This window comes from Fundulus heteroclitus, chromosome 11, assembly GCF_011125445.2.
Source record: "Fundulus heteroclitus isolate FHET01 chromosome 11, MU-UCD_Fhet_4.1, whole genome shotgun sequence".
In the NCBI taxonomy this organism is placed as follows: Eukaryota; Metazoa; Chordata; class Actinopteri; order Cyprinodontiformes; family Fundulidae; genus Fundulus; species Fundulus heteroclitus.
In genome coordinates this window covers 13,064,430-13,088,815 of record NC_046371.1, presented here as the reverse complement: position 1 = coordinate 13,088,815, position 24,386 = coordinate 13,064,430, and the positions used below count along the sequence as shown (strand labels likewise).

Here is a 24,386-nt window from a genome sequence, read left to right as displayed (position 1 = left end):
AATACCTGGGGGTTCATACTGATTACACTCTTGGCTGGTGCACACACATGTGGCAGGTGTTAGTGCTGAACTTCGCCAGCGTCTTCGTTTTCCTCGTCGTTTAAGAGTGTTTGGTGTTTGTACCAACCTAATGGTCATTTTCTACAGAGCTACGGAGTCTCTACTAAGATATGGCATCGCCAGCTGGTTTGGTAATTTGACAGTAAAAACCAAAGACCCAGATCTTAAATTTATTAAGACAGCAAGTAAAATAACGGGAATGGCGGCTCCTCCTCTGTCTCCACGGGAACCATCAGAGCAGTCCATCCTCAGACAGGCAGGTGAGATTTTATCTGACTCCTCTCGTTTGCTTCACTCTGAGTTTGTGCTGCTGAACTCAGGAAGAAGGTACAGGACACCCTTATGCAAGCATAATAGATTTAAATTTTCATTCACCCCATTGTCTATAAAACTTGTTAATGAGCGCACGGTGTGGTATGAGAAGATCAACAGGGGAAGTGCTGGGACATGCAGGTAGCCACATCTGTGGTCTCTTATGTTCTGCAGCAGCAAACTGGGAGGGCAGTGGTTTTTTAAATTATTCTATTTTAAAAGGGTGATTTGCAGGGTTTTAATGATCATTTTAGTCAAACTGTGAATTATGAACTGTTGTTACTATTTTATATTAATTTATTACTTCTACTTTTGTTAGTGATTGAATATGTAGTGCAATGCTGCTGATCCTTGTATCCAAGGCGAATTTCTCTCAAGGGAGCCAATTAAAGATACTCTGACTTTATTGGTTTGTGCTATGCATATAAATGGATAATGATTTCCTAATTATTCAGATTTTCTCTTTGTACCATTCAGTTCCCAGTATTCCATCCAAACCCCATTAATTTCCTGCCTTTCTTGCTACTACACGCCGGCCTGAAACTAATGCTGTTTAGGGGGCCATGGCGTGGGAATGTTTGGGAACCCCTGGACTATGCCTCTTGATTCATTAGATTACTGATCACATCGATCAGCGGAGTTTAATACTCTTTCTAGAGTTTTATAAGGCCTTTGACTCAGTTGAACATCCCTTTATCCCTAAAACCCTGCAACGTGTTGGTCTTTGGGGAAGCATTTTAGTATTAAACAGGACATTTCAGGCAAAATCCACTTTTTTCGTCCTTAAAGAGGACGCTTCATGCTTTTCAGTTCTTCTCTCCTCATTGAATTCACTCAGTTGTGGTCTCTATAAAATGGAACTGCAATGCTTTGGTCTAAATTCCTCATTAATTTACCTCCATATTCCCCATTTTTACCCTCATTCCGAGGCATGTCTGAGAGCAACTCGTTTTGGTGCCGTCTCTTTAAATCTAAAAGGAGACACTTTCCATCCTGCCCCCCTCCACGTAGATCAGCCATTTTTGTAGGATGCTGGGGGGACAATGTAAAGAACAAGCGAGCATTTTTGACTTATCCACTTGTCGCTTCGACCTCCTTCATCTTGGACTACAAAAACTATCAGAGAACTAAAAATTTCGGATTCCCTAGATTGGTAAGATGGAAGTCCAACGACCTTCTTGAGCAGTTCCACAACAAATCTTGTGACTTAATTGTTCAAAAAAACTAAAAAAAAAAAAAAAAAAAAAAGAGAAAACCAAATGGCTTGAAAAGGATGTCCAATGATTATAAAGATAACATACACAGCACATGGAGACTGCATTCAACTTTCCTGCACTCCTAAAAACTAAAGTACACACAAAAAATGTATTTAAGGGCTAAAAACAAGAAGTTTGCATATGTTCCCTTTAAGTACATTCGGTTTCCCCATTTTCTCAGAATCCCATCTTCTTGTTTTGTTAGATAGTTGTTAAATAAAAAGCAGTTATTATTTTTCCATGTAGCAGAATTGTGTTTTTTCAAGATCTTGTCATTAAAAAGACGTAAATAAAAGCAATATTACAGATAATACACAATCGTATGCAAAATTTGATTCCATCTTATTGTGCAGGACGGCAAAACGTCCTCGTTTACAAGTGTGCGCTTGAAGAAAGGATTACATCTCATCCCAGTTTTTGTTCTAAGATTTATTTTTGCTTTTTTTTCCAGTGATGTGGCAACAGCAGCACCTAAAAAGGTGATTTTGTTGGACCAGCAACCACCCTGTTGAGTAGAAAAAAAAATAAAATAAAATAACAAGGCTACCAAAGAACAAACGGATAATTTGCTTTTGAATGAGAAAAGCAGAACATTGAAATACTGCATGACAGTAACTCTTAGTATCTAAATCGAACATACAGTGAAACTGAACATCATAACCCAGGAGTTGTGTTTGTGGCGAAAAAAAAAAAAAAAAAAATCATCCAAAAACAAAATAAACACAAGATTTACAACTTAAGCTACTGATGTCCCTTCACCATTCCATTGAAACCTATATTTAAACAATATTTTACAGTTTCTGTGAGCACTATTAGTTACCTTCAGCCAACAGCAGCTTTGCTGACAGACTCTCCACATCTGACATTCTTAGCTTAAAGGCGTTCAAGAGAAGCTAAACAATAACAGCCATGAACGCAGCACAGACTAAGCAGCTTGCAATCCACACTTGCAACTCTCACGCCATCAGGCAGTCTGTTCAATATTATTATGCAATATTTTTGTATTCAAAGAATATAAGAAAACATGCCGTGAAGGCGGGTCCGATGAATAGCGTTGATAACGGATGCTGCTGTCTGTTTTTCCAAAAGGGGGCTACTGTGTCGTCAGGAATAATCTCAGAAGAAAGGGCTGAACCGGGACAAGAAGCGGTACAAATGGAAGAGGGAAATCTGACGTTGGAGGGGGGGATTTAGTCAATGTCCATTTCAGGAAGCTTGTTTTCTGCCGTTTCCTGTTGCGTGCCTGTGGGTTTTGTTTTATTTGGGTTGCCAGGCTGGATTTCTGGGTCAGCCTGTCCATTGACTGGCCCGTTCTCCGTCGTCTTCTCCTCCTTAGGAGGCTCCACCTTGGGCTTGGCTTTAGTTATCGCTTGATTGCAGGATGCATAAAGCTCCTAGGAAATAAAACATATCAAAGTAAGCAAATAAATTTTACCTTAAGCCAAGTCAAAACACACTTTTTGGAACGATGTTAACATTCGCGAAGACGCCTCAAAGTACCTTTGTTTTGGACTTAATTTCTCCAACTTTGACCACAGGGTCCACAGTGAGGTCCTGACTGTTCTGCTGGTTCATCTTGGTATTCATCCAAGCCATGGCCTCGTTGACCTGCTTGTCCACCCGAGTCACCTCCAGCTCATCGAGGTGGTCATACTGCTCGTCCTGTAAGTAGACATACAGATAAATAAACTGTTTACACCATTTCACTCAAACCATGGCATAAATTTGTCTTAATAGCAGCGGTTCTCTTCTTAAGGGATGGAAATGGTTACCTTTGCCTTGTAGGCTTCAATGATCTTCATGTACATCTGTATCTGTCTGCCCAGCTCCTCAAAGGCTTTTGGTCTCTCCTCGGCTTCCAGGTATCTATTTTGAATGGGCTGACCAAATTTCTGTAGGGAAAAAACAACAACAACAAAAAAAAAAAAAAAAACATTAAAGTGTGTCAAAAATAGTTCTTGGATCAGTACCTGTCAGGGCTGTAGCAAAGCCAACTTTATTTATAAAGCACTTTGAAAACAGCAGGCGCTGACCAGAGTGCTGAACAAAAAGAATGATTCAAATAAAGGAATAAAACACCAAACTAATAATGCCAAACTGAATTTTACCATACGTTTTTGTATAATGACAATAAAAAGATTTATTTGTCAATTGATGTTAATTTACACAAGCCGGTGGAACATTTCATACACGCTTTGCCATCCATGTAACATCATTCAGTTGAGTTTCTTTAATGATGCCAAATTACCACAAATCACATCCCAACCCAACTTTATGAACAGGTCTGATTCATATGCCTTAAGTATTCAGTCCCATTTTATATCTCATATGTTTGATGCAAATATACAGTAGCTTTCAGTTTTCCACAAACGAGGTGCAATTTATTCATTCTGAGCTATTTACATCGGCTCTAGAGGTCAATTTAATGATATCCAGTTCTTTGGTCAAATTAGCCGACTTTTTTAGGTCTTAAAGCCCAGCTTCAAGTCTAGTTATTTTAATGAGTAAAGGCAAGCACAGACAAACGCACTGATAAAGACTAACCCAAGCAAGGAGCCCTGTATAAGTAGCTCTACCAAATTAACAAAAAAAAAAAGACGGCACACTGTAAAATTGTTATTAAAAACAAGCTAGTAGGAAATGTGGTTAAAGGGCCTATATCATGCAAAATAAACTTTTAGTATTTGGTCAAAATCATGCGGTTATTTTGCTCGATTCCTGCACGTCTCAGTAATCCCAGCTGAAGTCGTCTCTCTGAGCAGCAGCCCATCCCTGTCCTGGACAACGGGTGGCGGTGACAGGTCGTATCAAAGTAGATTGTCCAGATTAATTCTTAAAACTGGAGCGATTTCTACTATAAAACCACCCGATGGAAAGGCCAGAGACCCAAGTAAATCTAGCCGCTTGCTAAATTTATACTGAGGAGCTAATTCAGCCATTTGATTCACGTACGTTTGACCAGAGATTCAGCTAAAAGTTGCAGGAGTTTAACACCCCTGCTGTAGTCTCAAAAGCAAGATCTCATTATAGATAAAAGCCTTTAGCTGACTTTGAAAGGCTTTTAAAAAAAAGCATGACATACAACCTTTAAGTGACTCAAATAAATATGGTGTTTTGGTCTAATTTTGCAATCAGAATCAGAAACAAGTTTATTGCCATGTAGGTTTGCACTTACAAGGAATTTGACTTGGTGTTGATGGTGCAGAAAGGCATTTATTTCGGTCAGCATTACTTATGACCCAGGGCACAGGCTCCCAATCTATATGCAGCTAACCCATTGAATCCCTTTTTTTACATTTTCAGAAGACTCACCTTCAGCTCAGCAAGTTTGTCGATGTAAACTTGCTTCTGCTGGTCCTCTCCGTCTTCATACAACCAGGTTTCTGTGTCCTCCAGTTTTAATGAGAACGCGTCACGATCCTGAAATCAGACCCACGAAACAAAACCACAACAGAAAAACGTGAGCGCAAAACAAAGCATCGGCTTAATCCCATCAAGGGAAAACAAAAAACAAAAAAAAAAAAACAGAGCTGGGAGGCCGAGCGCTGGTCTACACTTACAGCTTCGTTCACAAACTTCTCCAGTGCTCCGTGCAGTTTGTCCCTCATTTCGTACACGTATTCTTCCACGTTGTTTTTCGCGTCGTTTCTTTCCTTCTCCAGCTTGTCCTGCATGATCATCTTCCCCTACAGGAGGCACAAGGGACAGAGTTTAATTCCAGTGGCATGTTTTAAAGGTAACATTTTTAAGCACCACAGCAGAGAAAACACGGCTGCTGTATTTTAATTAGCACCCACCAAGCGATCGTGGTTTTTTTTTTTAAATCTCGATCAAACGCGGTGTTAGAAAGTGAGTCTCTCCACTGTGTGGGCATGCCAAACATTCCTGGTGGTTTTAGGAACATTACCTCATTCTCCACGAACGTATTGAGTTCTTCAGCGGGCAGCTGCCACTGCAGTTTGCCCTCTATGGGCAGATCCACAGTCTTCGTTTTGACTTTGGCCTTCTTGGCCTGAGGAGGCAGATCGTTCTTCTTCTCCTCCTTCACCTCCTCCGGCGATGTCTGGGGGGGAAAAATTTAAGTAAATTAAAGAATTCAATACCTTTAGAAAAATCTAACGGCTCCAGTTAAACACGAACTAGTGTTTAAAAAGAGACCGGTAAGCTCACCATGTGGAAACTCAACTGTTTTCTTTTTAATTAAGCTGAAACTAAAACCTTCGACGACCCAAAGCAAAAGCTCAAAATCTAACCTTTATTTAAACAACGGCTGACCCTTAAACTGTAATAACTTCAGCTTTAAAAGTTGTTTTTTTTCTGTTGCTTTAAACTGATCTTTGTCCTTTAAGTGGAGGCATCAATTCCAGTGCAGAAATTAGAACCCCTTTATTAATTAACCATTGTTTTATAGCTTATTAAGCTACTTAAGATAGCAAGAAAGGCTTTAGAAGATTTAAACAAAAACATGTTTTTGTCATACATACTAAACTATCGTTGAGAGGAACAACTAGATCTTGAGGAAAGGGCTCCACTACAAACAGCTCAGCTGACATTTTCTGAACGTCTACGTTAACCTGCTACTTAATCATTTCAGCCATAAAGAAACAAGAAAATTAAAGCGAAGTTACAGAGGACGCATTTTAATATTCTGGAAGATGCAGATTTAAATTGGGTAAACGTTTCCATAGACCCCCTGCTAACAACTCAGAGCAAAGGAAGAAAAGCTGGTGCGCCTCCTCCACTAGGTACCTAGTGCTGGGCGATATGGATGAAAAACTTTATATTTCGTCCATTTCAAAAAAGCTTTCAAGCAAGCAGAATCTCAATCCGATACAAATAGGGATTAGAAGTGCAGTAAAATAAAAAGAAATTCATCAGCATTACACGGTCTATATAATTGTCTCACTAGCTTAACAGACCAAAAATGTTTTAAACACCGCAGTATCTTATTTATACATCTATAATTCTAGAGGTATGTCTGTTTTAATGCGACTGAACATATTTTAATGTGGTTCTAGTTAATTGTAAGCAGAGAAAAATTCAAAGTCCCCCCCCCCTCTCGTACTTTACACCTTAACATCATTATCAAGCACGAAAAACACAGAGACCGTTACCCGTATTGATCAGGGCAACAAAACTAAGATTAAAAATCTTTAAAGATCGAGGAAAGTGGGGTACGAACACCGGTTGTGATTTTTAAGACCTGGCAGTCTGGCTCGCTGACACTAAAGATCACAGACTGAACTTAAATCCCGATCCCTGTTGTTTTTTCGATTGGAGGCTCTGATCCAGATCATTTAAAGATGGCCTGACTGGATCCGGGCATTTATGATCGGCTCAGAACAGCCCCAGTAAAGTGGGCCGTTTGTATTTATTCCTCGCTAGCGTTATATGTTTTTGGCAAACTGGAACTAATGCGCTTCGTAGATTCTGGAAACACAGGCCATTTCTTTTTGTACCATCCATTTTTTTTCCTCCTCTTTTGAAGTTTGCGCCCGTTAGAAATGGAAATCTGGAGGGTTTTGGGTAAGCTACTTGCAAGCACTTGCAGCGGGCCTCTTTCCGTTTGCTTCATTCACAACAGAGCAGCAGCACGGGGAGATGAACACCGTCCTATCGCCCAGCACAAGGTTACCTCCATCTCCTCCGCCTCCGTTTTCTTGTCATCGTTGTCTCCAGCATGGGGTTTCTGCTCTTCCTGGTCCAGTTGCATTTTGGTCTATTGCATGGTAACAGAAGAAAGCATACATAGAAGTTTTAATAAGATGACACCTTGCAGCGGGCTTCATCAAAACCAGAAGGATTAGTTTTGGCTTCGCTGCATTAGACCAGTTGACGAAAGTTTTTTTTTTTTGTTTTTTTTTTTTTTAAATGTACGACTAAACTCTAAACCCATCGCTGTTTCATTCTAGACAGCGGCATTCAGAAGGATTAAGAACAGAAGTGGAATGAAAGAATGAAACATTTAAAGAAAAACTAGGAGAAAATGTTTGAAAAGTAAAAAGCATTAGTGTTTACCGCCTTAGTGGCGTTCAATTCTGGTATATATATATATATATATATATATATATATATATATATATATATATATATATATATATATATATATATAAAAAAAAAGTCAAAGCAAACAGCTTCTCTTTGCCCCGTACGCTCCCTCATCCTGCCTGACCGCTGTTTGGGCTTTTGGCATCCGGAGCGAACGCGTACCTCGTCGTCCTTCGCCGTTTGGTCCGTCTCCATCGGTTCCTCTCCGTCTGTCTCTTTTATGAGCTCCACCAGAGACGCGCTGGAGACGCTGAACACACCGTGAACGTTGACGCGCACCTTCACTTTGATCTTGGCGCTCTCGCCTGAAGCCTGAGGAACCACGTTCTGGATCAGAAACTGACCTGCAAAGCCGAGGGAACGTTGAAGTTCGGTATAAAAACAAACGATTGAAATCACAGGGAACGATGGACTGATGGGAATCTGTAATTAGTGGAACCTTTAATACCTATAGTGGCTTTAGGGTATTTTAGCTCCTTGGGATTATTGTAATAGGCTTCCAACGTGAAGGGCTCTTTCCGGTAGAAGGTCAGGACTTTGGAGAAGGGAGCTGCATGGTTCTTTGGGAAAACCTCACAGTCGCTAGAAAAAAAAACAAGATGATACAAATATTAATTTAGCAATTAAGGTCTGAATTTAGTGTATTAGCCTAGGGAACTGAGAAAAGAGGTTTTTCCTTTCGTTTTTTTATTGTTCTATATCAATACACTGCCATCAATTGCTACTTTAAATGATAATCAGTGAGATGAATTAGTGCTTTTTGTTTATAATTCATGTTCTTTAAGGTGGATCTAAATGATAAAAAAAATGTTTTCATGGTTTAATAGCGTCTGCTGCTGAGAATGGCACGTTCGACAGGTGAAACATATCTAGAGGAACGCGGTCGGCGAGACTTTTAACAACGATTGTCGTCCATGAGGATCGTAGTGGTCCTCTCAGTCGAGCCGACATGAAAGGAGGAGAAAGGCCCCCGTTGTTCTGGGATGACGGTGAATGCGTTCGTACCTCAGTCCCTCCTCCACAGCTGAATTCCACTTTAGGGAGATGGAGTACGGGACGACATCCGTGATGGAGAACTCCCTCACTTTGAAAGCAGGCGACAAAATGGCACACTGCCGAAAAACAAGAAACACAAGCACGAGTTAATGAAGTACTCTAACGGAACTGGACAAGCCGAAGTGATGCACACCAAATAAGGATTCTTTTCTTGTTAATAAAGAAAAAAAAAAAAACATGCGTCGTCTTCCTCAGACCATCTACGCTCCCCGCAGGTTGGGCTGCGAACTTTGGAAAGCCGAAGTGACCGAGGCGTACCTGCAGAGCGCAGCCCCTGGCCACCGCCTCGTCTGCGTTTAGCGTGGTGCTCAGCTCTTTGCCGAAGAATTTGCTGATCCGCTCTTTGATGGACGGTATCCTGGTGGCGCCGCCCACAATCTCCACTGCATAGATTTCTTCCTTTTTCAACTCTGGGTGGGACACAAACGATCAATCGATCCACATCAGTCAGGAGAAGCAAGAGCCGTCGGACGTTATAGATTAGAGGCAGTTACTAGAAGCAGCTCCACCACGCCGACTGTGTTTGTTTACATGGTTGTGAGGGTAGACCAGCAGCTAATTAAAGCCGGATATACTCACTGGTCTGTTCCATGACGCTGCGCAGGGGACCCTCCACTTTGGCCAGCAGCCCAGCACACATCTCTTCAAACTGACCTCTGTGAACATGATCAGAAGTTATTAATAGACCCAGCTTAGTGACAACTTAAGTCTTGAACGGTAATCACTTCTTGAACTCGAAAATATCCATGTAGTCATGTTCGAACAGTAGAATTCAATGTAATTTGTTCCCATTTTATTTGACAAATCGACACATAGCTGTGAATAGCAGTGAAGTGGAAAGAAAATGGAGAGAAATTATTTTTCTATTCCTGCTCAGTGAGTTATTCAAAGCCTTGATTTCAGTTTTCCATCCCAACTCTGCTGTACACTGCAAAAACGGATCTAAAAATAAGTAAAATGTTCTTAACGTTAGTGTATTTGTCCTTAATTTGAGCAGGTAAATACGATTATATGAGTGTTTTCACCCCTAAAATAAGCCAATTAGACATCCTGCATTTGAAATAAGATGATTGAGATGGGTTGTTCCTATTTTAAGTGCAAAATTCTTATTCCATTGGCAAATCATCTTATTTACCTGCTCAAATTAAGGACAAATACACAAATTTTAAGAACATTTTACTTATTTCTAGTTCCGTTTTTGCAGTGTATCCCCGACCTGCCAGCTGTACTCCTGGGTGAGTAACTAACCTTTGCACCCAGATCCCTTTACAAAGGGGGCTCTATTTACTAATAAGGTTCATTTTAAAAGCAATCAGTTAAACTAACTTCCTTTCTTTTTAGATTTGGGACTAAATAAGAATTCCTTATTTGTTTAAAATGTTTAATCTGAATTGATTTATGGCCAACAAATCCAATAAAACAGACTGAAGTTGGTTGTTCTAACTCTTTGGTTCGGTTTACTATCGATCACATTAAGCCAACAACAACAAACAACAACAGGTCTGAATCCCACCTGTTCAGTTTACTGGCAACGTCAACGTCGTTCATTAAGCATTCGATGTTGAGGGGCAGGTCGGAGGAGTTGGCACTCATCAGCTTCTTCAGCTTCTCACACTCCTGGTAGAGGCGCACCAAAGCTCGAGGCTTGGACCGGACGTCCAGCTTGTACTTCTTTGCGAACTCCTCACAGAAGTGGTTCACCAGGATGTCGTCGAAGTCCTTCCCACCGAGGTCTGAATCAAACGCTGTAGCCAGAATCTGATAGAAAGAAGAAAAAAAAAAAAAAAGGTGAACATCCCACGTTACCAACAACTGATTAAAAAAAAAAAAAAAAAAAAAAAAAAAAAAAAAACGATATTCTGTGTCACAAATGTGTGAAGTTATGGAACAAAATCTGAATTTACAGTACCTAATAGCTACCAAAAACCACTCAGTTGTTCATTCCTCACCTTGAGCTTTCCTTTGTTAAAGGCACAAACGGACACCTGGTAGCCAGAGTGGCCCAGGTCCACAAACACCACTATCCTGGGCTTCTCCTCTGCAGCTGGAAGATCCTGCTTATAGATTCCATATGCCAGAGACACTGGAAAAGAAAAGGGAACAAACGGGCCAAATTAACAAATAATACAGAGCTGCTTCTTTTTTTGGCTGGTTGCTATGATTTTCTTCCACTTAGCTTTCCATTAATATCAGAGAATACAGCTTTATACGAGCAGCCCAGCTTCATTCTCTCTCAATCTTTCTCTTATTTCTGTGTCTCTCTTTTTATGTTTCTGTGCATCTTTATACGTTGTTAAATTTTGAAGGCTACCTTTCTTCCTGCCTTCTTCTTGATTGAATGAAAATCTCTTGAAATCTAGGTCTGCCAGAGTTTAGAATATTTTGGGGCGTAACTTTATTCAATTTTATTTTTATTACATTTGGGATGTGCTTCTGATCCATTCATGGGGTCTATCCAGCAACAAAAATTAATTTTCCAGGTATAAAGCAGACATCTGTTGTCAGTGATTCACTCAGGACGGCGTTTTTTTTGTTTTTGTTTGTTTCCAACAGAAACATTTGGTGATTTGCGACAATCGAAGCAAATGGTATTTCTGTAGAACATCTGAAAATGACCATAGAGCTGTTTACTTGTTGAGAACGTGCTGCATTGAGGTTAATGCTTATAATAATAATAATAATCTGGTTTACCCAGACATGATCGTCCTTTTTTGCATTAGGTAAACGTATACTGAAGTAATCGTGTACAGTAGAGCTGAAATGAAATGTACCAGCTGAAACAAAAAAAAGAAAAAGAAATTGTCCTTTTCTTTGGTGTAACACAACAGAAAAGGAGCATTTATCCTGTTGGCTCCCGCACTCCAGACACATTCTGTCTGTCGATAACAACTCTTTAATTTAAGCATTTATTTCCTTAATGGACGCACCATCAGAACAGACGACGACATCTGCGCGGCGAGTAGACGCTCCCAACTCTGTGTTAAAGCAGGTAAAAATATGTCGCCACTTGAGCTCTGGACGTACCTGTCCGCAGACTCATGCCCGCCTTGTGGGAGCATAGAGACAGAAATAACTCAGGGTGCGATCTGGCGCTATTTAGAAAGGCTAATTTTAATAAAAATTAACCGTGTTTAATTGTTATTGTTTGTTTTTAAAACTTTTAATGGTCTAGCCCCCCAGTATTTGACTGAGCTTCTCAAAATCCATGTCCCGGCCAGAACACTGAGATCCTCTAATCGGTTGATACTGGCCATGCCTAAAGCCAGACTTAAAACCAAAGGTGATCGTACCTTTATGTCAGCGGCACTGAAACTGTGGAATAACTTGCCTTGGCATATTCGATTGGCAGGCTTCTTGGAGGTTTTTAAATCCTCTCTAAAAACACATTTCTTTTCCCTGGCTTTTAATCAAGTCTAGGTGGACATTTGGCAAATTATATTTTATTTTAACATTTATCCATCCATCCATCCATTTTCTGATCCGCTTAATCCCTCATGGGGTTGCAAGGGGTGCTGGTGTCTATCTTCAGCGTTCACTGGGCGAGAGGCGGGGTACACCCTGGACAGGTCGCCAGTCTGTCGCAGGGCAACACAGAGAGACAAACAGGACAAACAACCATTCACGCACACACTCAAGGACAATTTAGAGAGACCAATTAACCTAACAGTCATGTTTTTTGGACTGTGGGAGGAAGCCGGAGTACCCGGAGAGAACCCATGCATGCACATGGAGAACATGCAAACTCCATGCAGAAAGACCTGGGCTGACTTGAACCCTTCTTGACGCAAGGCAACAGCGCTACCCATTGCGCCACTGTGCAGCCTTATTTTAACATTTATTTTATTTAAATTGAAACATTTATCCTATTATATTTTATCTGCATTCAATTTTTCTTTTTGCATTGTGTTTATGTATTTTAGCATTCAGTTTTTCATCTTTTATCTGTACAGCACTTTGGTCAACCCCGGTTGTTTTAAATGTGCTTTATAAATAAAGTTTGAGTTGAGTTGAGTGAACACCTACAGACGTATCAGGGCTCCCCCCTTGTAGAACGGTAGGGAAACACTGCTCCATTGTTATTGGGATAACTAATTTAAGCCCATAATGATCGAGGCTGTTCACTTATTTCTAGCTCGTCCTGCTTTGGTAACAACAGGGGTAAAATAATGGACCCCAAAAGCATCCTGGTTCCTGGAAAAGGTTCTAGCAGTGGGGAAATAAGACACTGCTGATTTAAAAAGAAAGCAACAACATCAAATATCCTGAATGCCATCTCACGTCGCTGAGTACAAGCAGCTAAAATGGGTATACCTGCAGTGGTCTCGTTCATCAGCCGCAGACAGTTAAGGCCGGCGATCTGAGCTGCATCCATGACAGACCTCCTCTCTGGATCGGTGAAGTAGCTCGGTACCTGTGAGGAGGAACAGAGCTTATTTAGAGCGCCCATCCATCTGCATCGACAAATGTGGAAAAACGAGGGCTGCATCCTTTATGCTGACTACATTTAACGCATTAAATGCCAAGAAAGCCGCTCTTCCTGTTTTGATACTAGGGTCAATTTCCACGCCGCGTCTGATAAAAGGTATTTGTGCATCGTCACCCTTTCAATGGGCCGGGATGCTAAAACAAAACATCCCGATGTGGAGAAGTTCAAGACCTAAATTCAGAAACAGGCCACAGCACTAGTAGCATGCTCTCCCTCACCAGGACTGATGTCACCGATAAATTTAGCCCCGGTGAAAGTACCAGCCCCTCTGTGCTAGATCTATAACGTTACATAACAGGTGCTATTTGTGCACTCTCACGCTGAGCTCCACACACACACACTTCCCACTCTTTACTGACAGGGTGCAGGAGCGGAAGTGCGACTTCAGACGGAGGCATCTGGTGAAGAGGCTAAAAGCTTAAAATGTCACATCAACAGGTGGCGACACATTTATACACCAGACCCGTTGTTTTTTTTTTTTTAATACATAAATGTATAAATAAACCCAAACAAACAGCCTGTGAACGCAAGAGACGTGATGCCAATAGCCAAAGCTGGGATTTCAGGTTTAATGAGCGAATTAAGGGGAAAACCAGAGTTAAAACTCAATCAGCGGTATTCAGCGTCCTGGAAAACCTGCTGAAGTTTCAGAAATCTTCTGTAGTCATGGATGTCGGCCTGCTTACAGAGATGACGCAGTCAACAACCGGCTTCTTCAGGGCGCTTTCCGCGGTCTCCTTCAGTTTGGTCAGTAGCATGCCGGTTATCTGCTCCACGCTGAATACTCGCTCTTCCTCCATGTACATCACCTGCAATTAGAGGAATAATCCAGAAGAATTTAATTTCTCCACAAAACAAAAAGTCAGACGGAGCGCAAACAGCAACCCCGTAACAGTAAGAAGTGTTTAGAAAAAATTTAATCTCTTAATAAAATTGGGATTTTAAGGCACTTTTTTACCGCCGATGTTCTGCTGGACTATCTTACGTAATCCAAGGGTGATTGGTACAAGAGTTTAGCCATAAACGAAGGCATTTTCCCTTTTATTAAAGCTATTACCTTGAATAAAACTGAGTCAAAAAAAAAAAAAAAAAAAAAAAAAAAAAAAAAAAAAAAAAAAAAAAACTCAGAACACCAATTTGGGCTAATATACCAACTCCTCCTTTGGATGAATTCAGAACAAGACCCTGAACCACATGCAAGCCAAAATATTTCCTGGTCAATTATTTTGTGATTTATTTTCGCAAATCAAACACTAAGCCGGAGGTTTTATCAAGTCAACAAAAAAAAAGAAGAAAAAAAAAAAAAAAGGACACTACAGAAAACATCCCAGAAAAAGAAAATGGAATTTATGAATCAGCTTTCCTTCTCTTTAAATATTAGCATCGACCACAGAAAAACCCGTACATCGGTTGACCTCTAGCCCCCACTATTAGAACAGCACGTTAAGGGATAGCCGCACCTTTATACCGGTGGCTCCTGAGGGCATCTGGGCCAGGTCATACACCAGGTTTGACTTGGCTGCCTGAACAATTGGGTCTGAGAACGCTCTGCCATGGAAGCGCTTGAAGCCTTGCACTGTGTTCTTACAGTTGGTCACCACCTGGAAAGGAAGATTTAGCAGGAAAAGGTTGTGAAATGTTGACCGCTCAGAATAGTTTTGGATCTTTGTGTGCCCTGTAAAAATAGAAGAAGAATCTAATACATATAATTTATCAGGATTGACTTTTACCTGGCTCTTTGCTGCCGCTCCAATTAATCGATTTCTCGGACCAAAAGATATAAATGACCTGAGGGGGGGAAAAAATATATAATTTTGTTATTATAATCAGATAATTAAAGTAGAGATCATAACCACAGGTAAAATAAGGGTAAACATGTTTGTCAGAAGTTACTAAATGCCAAAAGCTAACCTGTCAAGGCTCAGCCTACACAGAACTACAAGGCTAACTTTGATCACAAGCTACGCTTTGGTTTAAGGCTTTCTGATTGCTCTTTAGGGTACGATTACTGTTCTTCTTTCACACCTATTACTGCGTGGCAAACTTACAAAAGTGGCACATAAAAATCTCATTGGATGATTATAATAATAGGTTTTGTCCTAAAAAACAACAACAAAAAAGCATGTATATTCACAATATACCAACCCGACTGAGCATCTAATATCAACTTTTCATATTTGTGTCACTCAATAAAAAAGCCTAACAGCAAGAGATAATTAATGAATTACTAATAAACACCAAATTCGCCAACTGTTTTCCCCTCAAGTCTATTCATTATCGAAACAATAAAAAAATAAATATTAAAAGCATTATAAATATTCTGTCATTTTATATTAATAAGTCAAATTTTTATGCCTGCCTTTTTTTATAAATGCACCGAGTGAAATCTTATGTGTTGTAATAATCATCATTTAAACACCATATGAAGTGTGACTATACTGGTTCATGGCCACTGGTACATTTTTTTTAAAGTGTATACATTTATTTATGACATTAAATATTTAAGATTTAAAGAAACAGACAACATTGGCCTTAAGGCTTTAGTCCCCCTTGATATGCATCAAGAAAATCATCTCCTAAAAAAAAATTAGGACTTTCATGATTTATGACCTCTATGTATACTATTTATTATGTATTTGTACTATTTTTGCTTCTTTGGCCGCACATATACAAAGCCAGAAAGATGGAGGCAAAATAAAGTAATTGATATCTCAAAATATAAAAGATAACTACTAAATATATAAAAAAAATATTGAATATCACAAGTGAGGGAAAAAAACAGCGCCACGCAAACCGTTAAGTTACTTAGTTTAGAAGAAGTGAAAAGTGAACTCGTTGAAAAAAAACATTTAAGAAAAGTTTAACAAAACGTGAAATCCATATAGAATTTAATATTATTTATTCCTTTTTTGGGTGGTTGGTAATTTTTGCTAGAATATTCCACCAAAAGCTCGACTGCTGTCGTCATCGAACGAAATCTTTAACGCAAGACGCACGTTTTGCCCTACGGGACACACCGGCTTGGTCGGAGCTTAGGCCTTCCGCGAATGTGAAGCTAGACTTGGAAGCACCGCCTGTGCGGGGTCACCCGACAACTAAAACACAACACACCTTGTACCTCCGTTAGTTAATGTTTTTATATATACACGTTATTTTCACATTGGATGTAATTTCCAGACATTTCTATGATTGCTGCTAAGATTTATATCCTCGTAAAACCTTCCCTAGAGGGATACACAATGGAATTAAGTTTAAATGAAATTAATAAATCGCACATACAGGTATGAAAGTTCAGCAAACGGTTCTAAAAATCCAATTTCAGTGTGACGACAAGACAATGTAAAGGATAAGACTCTCCAACAGGGTTACTATTTCAGATTTTTAATATCTAAAACATGTAGGCTACTTTGAATACTTACGGCGTGCATCTGTCGCTGTATTCGTTGGCGACTGTCTCGATTCCTCCAGCTCGGGCTACAGCTACATAGCAGCTCTGAAAGCCCAAGTCAAATCCCACTACTGACATCTTCACAAATATGTCTGTCTCTCGGCTTTAAGGTTGTCCGCAGCGGGACTTAACGCAAAGCTAATGTTTTCCTATACACCTTAAAGAGTACAAAAATAAGTAATAGAGTTGTCGCGTTGCTCTCTGTGAAAAAGAGCTAGCTCTCCTCACACCCCTTACTGATACCGGTGTCTCTGCACTGGCAACCCGTAGCAGCAAGGTGGTTTAACATACATCTCGCGCTCTCGTCACTACTTCTCGCGAGATGTACGTTGTTCTAGACGTCTCTGGACTTTTCCATAACCATGTGAGTGATATTTCTCCAATTCTCGAGCGTTTTGGAGCCAGGCCCCGAGGTCTCTGCGGAAATTCTGCATAATTTCCTTTAGTACGGTGTGTCTTAAACGGCAACAACAGAATTAGGAGATCCAGTGATGATTTAGTCGGCCCCAGTCTTTGAGAAAAATAAGAATGTGATGAATTCATTTAAAAATCTAATTTTTACAATCCTTTGAGCTTTGATATCGTCACCCTCCTAAAATAATGCCCCGATTATTATTATTATTCTTTTTAGAAAACACAGAATAATACGATTTTGGCAAAAAATATAACTTTTGGCAAAAAATGACATAGGCCATTATTTTAGGAAGTTGATGATATTATTACTAAACATTAGTTATAGTTTTACAATACATTTAACGACATTATTATTATTATTATTATTATTATTATTATTATTATTATTATTATTATTATTATTATTATCTCTTAAACTACAACTGTGGGTCCCTGAGCAAGACCTTTAGTCCACAGCTTCGCGCTGTGATAACTGTTACCACGAAGATGTGTTCTCCACAGATAACCTGCTCCACCCCAGAATCGATTGGTTAAAAAGTGTTTTTGTTCTTGTTTGTTTCATAAGCTGTGGTTCATTATTTATGGTTTGTAGACAGTAAGAGTACGCCTCTTCTCCCTCCTTCTTGTTCTTATTTCAATTTCTAGTACTTTTGTTATTGTAGTGCCTAATAAAAAAAATAATCTTGAGCACCTTACACTGGTTTAAGCCTGTTTGCTGTTGCGAAGACCCGGATAACTGAGAATTTGCACAGGCATGTTTACCAAACAGGTAGAGTAAAATTCTGCTGTATAGAAACTGAACTCAAAGTTCAGTTGAAAGTAACTTGGATTGATTTTAACAAAATTCAAACACATTCAGATATATTAAGATCGTGCAGAACAGCACAGCCGCTGTGAGGTTATTCTCATGAATAGGAATAACACGAAGAATTCCTGTGATTCTGTGTGTTGCTATTATATGTTGCGACTCCAGAGGGCGCTGTTGCTTCTCTACACCTTAACGACAGCAACGAAGAAGGGGGTAGACTGGGCAACATGGCGACTCCCATGCACAGGATAATTGCGAGAAGACAAGCGTAAGTATAACCCGAATAGTCGAACGTAAATGCGAAATTATTGCAAAGTTTGCGAGTTCAGTTTTCTTCTTTTACAAAAGGCCAACCGGATTCAGGTCGTTGGGCCTCACCTCAGTCGGAGGAAGGCAATGTTAACCGCAGCGCCGAAAACAGGGAGCGCAGATCCGCCGCTGCTTCTGTTTACAATATACGTTTATTTTCTATAGATTTCTTATCTTTGCCCAGGGTTTTCAATTAGTCTTGTAACCCGGGAAGTACTGAATTAAACCTTTTTAATTCGAATGCCATAGTTACGAAAGAGGCAGGCTGTACTAACCCTGAAAGGCGTGATGAACGCACGTTTATACAAATAAACATAAAACATGGTTACAGACAGCGGAGATTTAAAATTAAACTTGCGAAGTAGCTTTTAACTCCCTTAACCCTTCATTAAGTTAATTTCTGTATTCATACTTAAAAGACCATGTATGTATCCTAAAATGATTTTAAAATGTCTGTAGAATAAATGTTAAAGAGCTGTATTAGTGTTACTTATTCTTGATCGTCAGATCCACCTTTTATCATCTGAGGCAGGTGGCTAAAATACAAATAATTTCTCTCTCAAAAGCACTTTATGTTTGTTATTAATGCATTCAACACCAATCTCCTTGATTAGTGCGGTGCACTTAATGTAGGGGTTACAGGTTCATGCATTGCCATGTCTTTTAATTTGCACATTTAAGTGTGAGCACATTACCTCCATTTTAACGTTTCTTAATTGGCTGCCAGTAAATTTTAGGATTTTTATTGTTTGTTTGTTTTTTAACACCCTCCATTGTCTTTTCCCATCCTACCTCTCTGAGCTGCTCCTTTATACACCCTCCTGATCGGATCAGCTGCTCCTCAGAGCTCCAGAGACCAAGCATAAACCAAAGGGGGACTGTGCCTTTTCTATTTCAACTTCTAAGATGTGGAAAAACCTACCACAGCAAATTTAGACACCCACGTGTTTCTCTCTGTTTTTAAATCTCTGTTTTCAAATGCTGTTTTTACTCTATTTTACAATTTTACCTGTTTTTGATGTAGTGGACGATTGCTCTCACCACTGTTTTATGATTCTTAGTTAATTAATTTTTGTATCTTTTAGCACGTGTAGCACTTTGGTCCAGTATGGTGTTTTAAAGTGCTTTAGCAATAAAGCTGGATTGGATTGGATACTGAATCTCCTATTAATGTTGTTATTCTTGTAAAGGCAACAATGATTCAATCGAAGTTATATTGCATGAACAAAACTCTAAAATCTATCAAAGATATTCTTTAATTATTATGTAATTATATAAACCATTTGTCTTTGAAAAGTGTAACTGATTAAAAAAAATCAGAAAGCATTTGAAGCACAAGCCTGCAGGGTTCTATGCATGCTTGAGAAAAACATGTCAAAAAAATAAAGAATACATCTAAATATGTACTGGCCATATATACGACTGCTAACATCAAAAGCACCAAAACAGAACATTTTTAAATAAAAATCAATTTCCGTGTTTTGATTTATAAAAAGCACTGCTCTGTTTATATAGAAGCATAGGTATTGCTTTAAAATGGTAGTACTTTAAAAATTTCTGTTTATATGTAAAAGACATCTAAAGAAAATATTCTAGAGTTGATGTAATGAAGAAAAAAAACTAAAACATTATGGTTTACAGACTTAGTTCCTCTTTACAGTATCTAAAACATGAATAAATGTATTTGTGAAAAATCTGATTGTTCAATTCAATTCAATTCAATTTTATTTATATAGCGCCAAATCATGAAACATGTCATCTCAAGGCACTTTACAAAGTCAAGTTCAATCATATTATACAGATTGGGTCAGATTATACAGATTGGTCAAAAATGTCCTATATAAGGAAACCAGTTGATTGCATCAAAGTCCCGACAAGCAGCATTCACTCCTGGGGAACCGTAGAGCCACAGGAAGAGTCATCTGCATTGTACATGGCTTTGCTGCAATCCCTCATACTGAGCAAGCATGAAGCGACAGTGGGAAGAAAAACCACCCATTAACGGGAAAAAAAACCTCCGGCAGAACCGGGCTCAGTATGAACGGTCATCTGCCTCGACCGACTGGGGTTACAGAAGACAGAACAGAGACACAACAAGAGAAACAAAAAAGCACAGAAGCACACATTGATCTAGTAATCTGTTCTACATTAGATGGTAGTAGCGGGTGATCCGTCTTCTCTGGATGATGTCACAGTTAACAGAACGCCAGACCAGGTGTACCTACTATGAAGAGAAAAGAGAGAGAACAGAAAGTTAAAGCAGAAATGACAACACATAATGCATAATTGAAGAACAGTAGAACTCAATATAGTGAGAAAATTAGATCCTGATATACTCCAGTAACCTAAGCCTATAGCAGTAAAACTATAAAGGTAGCTGAGAGTAACATGAGTCACTAGTTATAATTTTTGTCAAAAAGAAAAGTTTTAAGCCTAGTCTTAAAAGTAGACAGGGTGTCTGCCTCACGGACCAAAACTGGGAGTTGGTTCCACAGGAGAGGAGCCTGATAGCTAAAGGATCTGCCTCCCATTCTACTTTTAGAGACTCTAGGAACCACCAGCAGACCTGCAGTCTGAGAGCGAAGTGCTCTGTTAGGAACATACGGGGTAATCAGAGCTCTGATATATGATGGAGTTTGATTATGAAGGGCTTTATACGTTAGAAGAAGAATTTTAAATTCTATTCTTGATTTAACAGGAAGCCAATGGAGGGAAGCTAAAATTGGAGAAATATGATCCCTCTTGTTGATTTTCATCAGAACTCTTGCTGCAGCATTTTGGATCAGCTGAAGGCTTTGAACTGCATTTTGTGGAATTCCTGATAGTAAAGAATTACAATAGTCCAGCCTTGAAGTAACAAATGCATGGACCAGTTTTTCAGCATCACTCCTGGACAGAATGTTTCTAATTTTGGCGATATTCCGGAGGTGAAAAAAGGAAACTCTGGAAACCTGTTTAATATGGGATTTAAATGACATGTCTTGGTCAAAAATAACACCAAGATTTTTTACTTTATTACCAGAGGCCAGGTTAATGCCACCCAGATTAAGTGATTGGTTAAGAAGTTTATTTTTTGAGGACTCTGGCCCAAAGATTAAAACTTCGGTCTTGTCAGAATTTAGATGCAGGAAATTTAAAGTCATCCAGCTTTTGATGTCATCAAGACATGACTGCAGTCGAAGTAATTGATTGGATTCATCAGGATTTATGGATAAATATAGCTGAGTATCATCAGCATAACAGTGGAAATTAATCCCATGCTGTCTGATAATTTTGCCTATCGGAAGCATATATATAGTAAAGAGAATTGGTCCAAGGACTGAACCCTGTGGTACTCCACAGGTGACCCTATTGTTCTATATTTAGATGAGATCCTTTATCATTAAGTCTTTTTTTCATTCAGGTGAGTTTGATTTTAGATGGCAAACGTTGCACAGACACACCTGTGTATTGCTGTGTAAATTGGTGTTTAACTCAGTATTACAGTATTGGAAGAGAGCTAATCTAAAATAGTCCAAATACCAAGAAGGCGGTGAAATGTTCTTTAATGATTTGCAGGTAATAATTGCATTGCACTCTGACTGTACAAAGCGTTGCTAATGTTTTTAAATGAAGAATATTGCAGTAACCCTACATAAACGTTTTAAAATGTCTTTGGCTTTGATCTTCCCCAACATGTCATCTTCAAATGCAATTATTTCCCTGATGTAGCACAAAAACCGCAAACCTAAACTGATTAAAATAAAGAATGCAGAGGTGTTTGTCAGTTGCTGTTTTCTTATTCCTATTTGAAGGGTGTTTGTCTGTTTTCTACCCCGTCCACAGGGAGGCAAACAAGCAACATGTGCGATGCCAGAAGTGCTTGGAGATGGGCCACTGGACGTATGAGTGCACAGGAAAGCGGAAATATTTGCACAGGCCATCAAGAACCGTTGAGCTGAAGAAAAAGCTGAAGGAAAATGAAAACAAACCGCTCAGCATCACAGGGTAAGGGCTCTCCATTCCTTTATTCCTGCTGACCATGAGAGCTGTGCTTCCTCTGGGCCTCATCTCATTCTCTGAGATAAGGAAAGAAACATGCTAACCAGCATGTGTTTATTTTAAACCCGTCTTAACTTTAATTATCATTGAAGTTTATTGATCTCTTCCACTAAAAAATTAAATAGAAATCTGTCAAACATTGCATAAAATGATGCAGACACCAAAAAAAACTTTTTTAAAGCCTACATTGTCAGTGTGACAAAATTATTTTCTTTTCTCTTTGCAGACCAGGAGGAGAAAGCTCCAGTGAAAAGAAAAGTAAAAAGAAGTAAGTTTTATGTGTTTTATTTCTTTCCTTTTTTTTGTTGTTGCGGAATAAATCTTTTGCGAAACTTAAGATTTAAGCATATTAGGCTTTTGATAAACCTTCTTTACTCATGGATTTGTTTTGTTTTTTATTTTCCTCATATACTTAATTACTGCAGACAGACTTTAAATAGGTGCAGACACCTAATGTTGTATGTGGAAAAAAATGTCTAGATACAAATGGTCAAAACGTGAATATGAAGGAGTGAAGTCTCTATTTGTAATTAATTTTGACGTGACAACAATTTACTTGATTTTTCTCTAATAAACAACTGAATCACCACATTCATCAGCCTGCAGGCCAATTAGCGCAAACAATGTAAAACTCTTTAAAATGGATCAACAAATTTTGAAATCAGTACTTGATTTCATGTGTTCTTTTTTCTGTTGTTGTCATCGTTTTATTTAAATTTATTTATGTTTAAATAAAAAAATGACATTTAGATGACATGTTTTATTAAAAAATATCTTTTAAGTGAAATCAAATCAACAGTTTAAAAAATATGACCCAACAGCGCCCTCTGGTGGATAAACATATTAATAGCAACACTTTGTTTTTTAGGACTGGAGACTATTTAAATAATCGTGATTTCTGTTCCAACTTTTAGAAATTTCAACAGAAATAGTCTTGGATGCTCTTTTTGTCTGCATGCCTGCTTTTTGATGGTAGATGTGTTGATAGCTAAAGCAATACAATTGAAAGAAATATATGTAATTGTAAACCAGTTGCAAATAGTTGGGATATTCTTGCCTATTTAGTTGTGAAATAGTTATACTGACCAGTTAAATGAAACATATTGTAATTTCCTAACCAGCAACTGTACTTTGTCCGTATTGGGCATGTTAGGCGTTATGCAGAGCAGTTTTATTCTTTTATCTTCAAATCTCTTCCAATGAACTAACCAAGATTAGATCTATTTTATTATTATCTATGGCAGCTCGTGGTGTCTCTAAGCATGGGAACCAGGCGACACTCACAGGTTCAGAGTTTCCCTTCTCAGTCTGTTCCCCGTCTGCTTGCTCTCAGGGCAAAAGACTCGAGCGACGACAGCAGCAACGACTCCGACGACTCGTCCAGTGACTCATCGTCAGACAGCAGCGACTCCTCCAGCTCCTCTTCAGAGGACAGCGACAGCTCTTCCTCCTCCTCCTCCTCTTCCTCCTCCTCATCCTCAGACAGCTCAGACTCGGGAAGCAGCAGCGATTCAGACGAAGGGCCTCCGAAGAAGAGGAAAAAGAAGAAATGAGCATGTCGGTAATAAAGGAGGGCTTTCGTTACGTTACTCTGTGTTTCAAATAAACGCTTTTTTTTTCTTTTCTTTTTTCTAAGGCCGATCACAGCTGGTTGAAAAAAGATCTAGGACGGCTTTACAGGTGTGCTGTTAAGGAAGGCATGATAGTTTAGAGCTGTGTTTTCTTCTGTGTTAAACTCCTCTCCTCCGCTCCCTTTGCAGCAGTGACGTTTTCTAATATTTTGATTTTTTTCTTTTTCTTTTCTAGCAATACAATACAACATGTCAAGAGAAACACAAAACTGTTTGAGTTAAGCCTATGATTTTTGTAATTTGTTGTGCATTTAGTTGCGCCGGAACTGTGCAGGCAAACTTGCCCCATAATCTCCAGCTGAACGTGCCAGCTGATGAAATAAATTGTAAGATTGTAAAGTACGTGGAACAAAATAGAAATTTTTGTTATAAAGTTGTTTTTACTCACTAATAAATAAACTTTGCTTGTTATTGTTTTGGTTTGTTATATAGAGCCTTGCAGAAGTATTTCTACCCCTTGAACCTTTTCACAGTTTGTCACGTTATAACCTCAGACTTCAGTGTATTTGATTTGGTT

General features: G+C 39.1%; 2 protein-coding genes across 3 annotated transcripts; one reads left to right on the top strand and one right to left on the bottom strand.

The window, feature by feature from the left end:
* Positions 1 to 2,038: 2,038 nt before the first annotated feature.
* hspa4a (heat shock protein 4a) lies at positions 2,039 to 16,744 on the bottom strand. The gene is made up of 19 exons (XM_012876211.3): positions 16,638 to 16,744; positions 14,949 to 15,006; positions 14,679 to 14,819; positions 13,905 to 14,027; positions 13,044 to 13,143; positions 10,682 to 10,815; positions 10,246 to 10,490; positions 9,312 to 9,388; positions 8,991 to 9,142; positions 8,682 to 8,788; positions 8,125 to 8,258; positions 7,839 to 8,020; positions 7,264 to 7,347; positions 5,536 to 5,691; positions 5,189 to 5,314; positions 4,941 to 5,048; positions 3,401 to 3,520; positions 3,129 to 3,290; positions 2,039 to 3,022 (listed from the first exon to the last, which is right to left on the bottom strand). The coding sequence occupies exons 1-19, from the start codon at positions 16,742 to 16,744 to the stop codon at positions 2,819 to 2,821; spliced, it is 2,520 nt and encodes an 839-aa protein (XP_012731665.2). The 3' UTR covers positions 2,039 to 2,818.
* On the top strand, positions 16,509 to 24,296 carry zcchc10 (zinc finger, CCHC domain containing 10). Of its 2 annotated transcripts, XM_021323414.2 has the most exons (6): positions 16,509 to 16,564; positions 18,054 to 18,156; positions 22,023 to 22,184; positions 22,465 to 22,506; positions 23,572 to 23,799; positions 24,045 to 24,296. In XM_021323414.2, the coding sequence occupies exons 2-5, from the start codon at positions 18,116 to 18,118 to the stop codon at positions 23,789 to 23,791; spliced, it is 465 nt and encodes a 154-aa protein (XP_021179089.1). In that variant the 5' UTR covers positions 16,509 to 16,564; positions 18,054 to 18,115; the 3' UTR covers positions 23,792 to 23,799; positions 24,045 to 24,296. The 2 variants fall into 2 exon arrangements, with proteins under 2 accessions (XP_021179089.1, XP_035998776.1); XM_036142883.1 differs by having other exon boundaries at positions 16,546 to 16,564; positions 23,572 to 24,296.
* Positions 24,297 to 24,386: the final 90 nt, after the last annotated feature.

Bases quoted from the DNA above. Each gene is read 5' to 3' on its own strand.
- hspa4a (XM_012876211.3), bottom strand. From the start codon at position 16,744: ATGTCAGTAGTGGGATTTGACTTGGGCTTTCAGAGCTGCTATGTAGCT. The intron at 15,007-16,637 runs GTAAGTATTCAA...TCCCCCCCTCAG, and splicing joins TACAGCGACAGATGCACGCC to GTCATTTATATCTTTTGGTC. The intron at 14,028-14,678 runs GTGCGGCTATCC...CTCTAATTGCAG, and splicing joins CAGGAGCCACCGGTATAAAG to GTGATGTACATGGAGGAAGA.
- zcchc10 (XM_021323414.2), top strand. From the start codon at position 18,116: ATGGCGACTCCCATGCACAGGATAATTGCGAGAAGACAAGC. The intron at 18,157-22,022 runs GTAAGTATAACC...CCCCGTCCACAG, and splicing joins ATAATTGCGAGAAGACAAGC to GGAGGCAAACAAGCAACATG. The intron at 22,185-22,464 runs GTAAGGGCTCTC...TTCTCTTTGCAG, and splicing joins AAACCGCTCAGCATCACAGG to ACCAGGAGGAGAAAGCTCCA.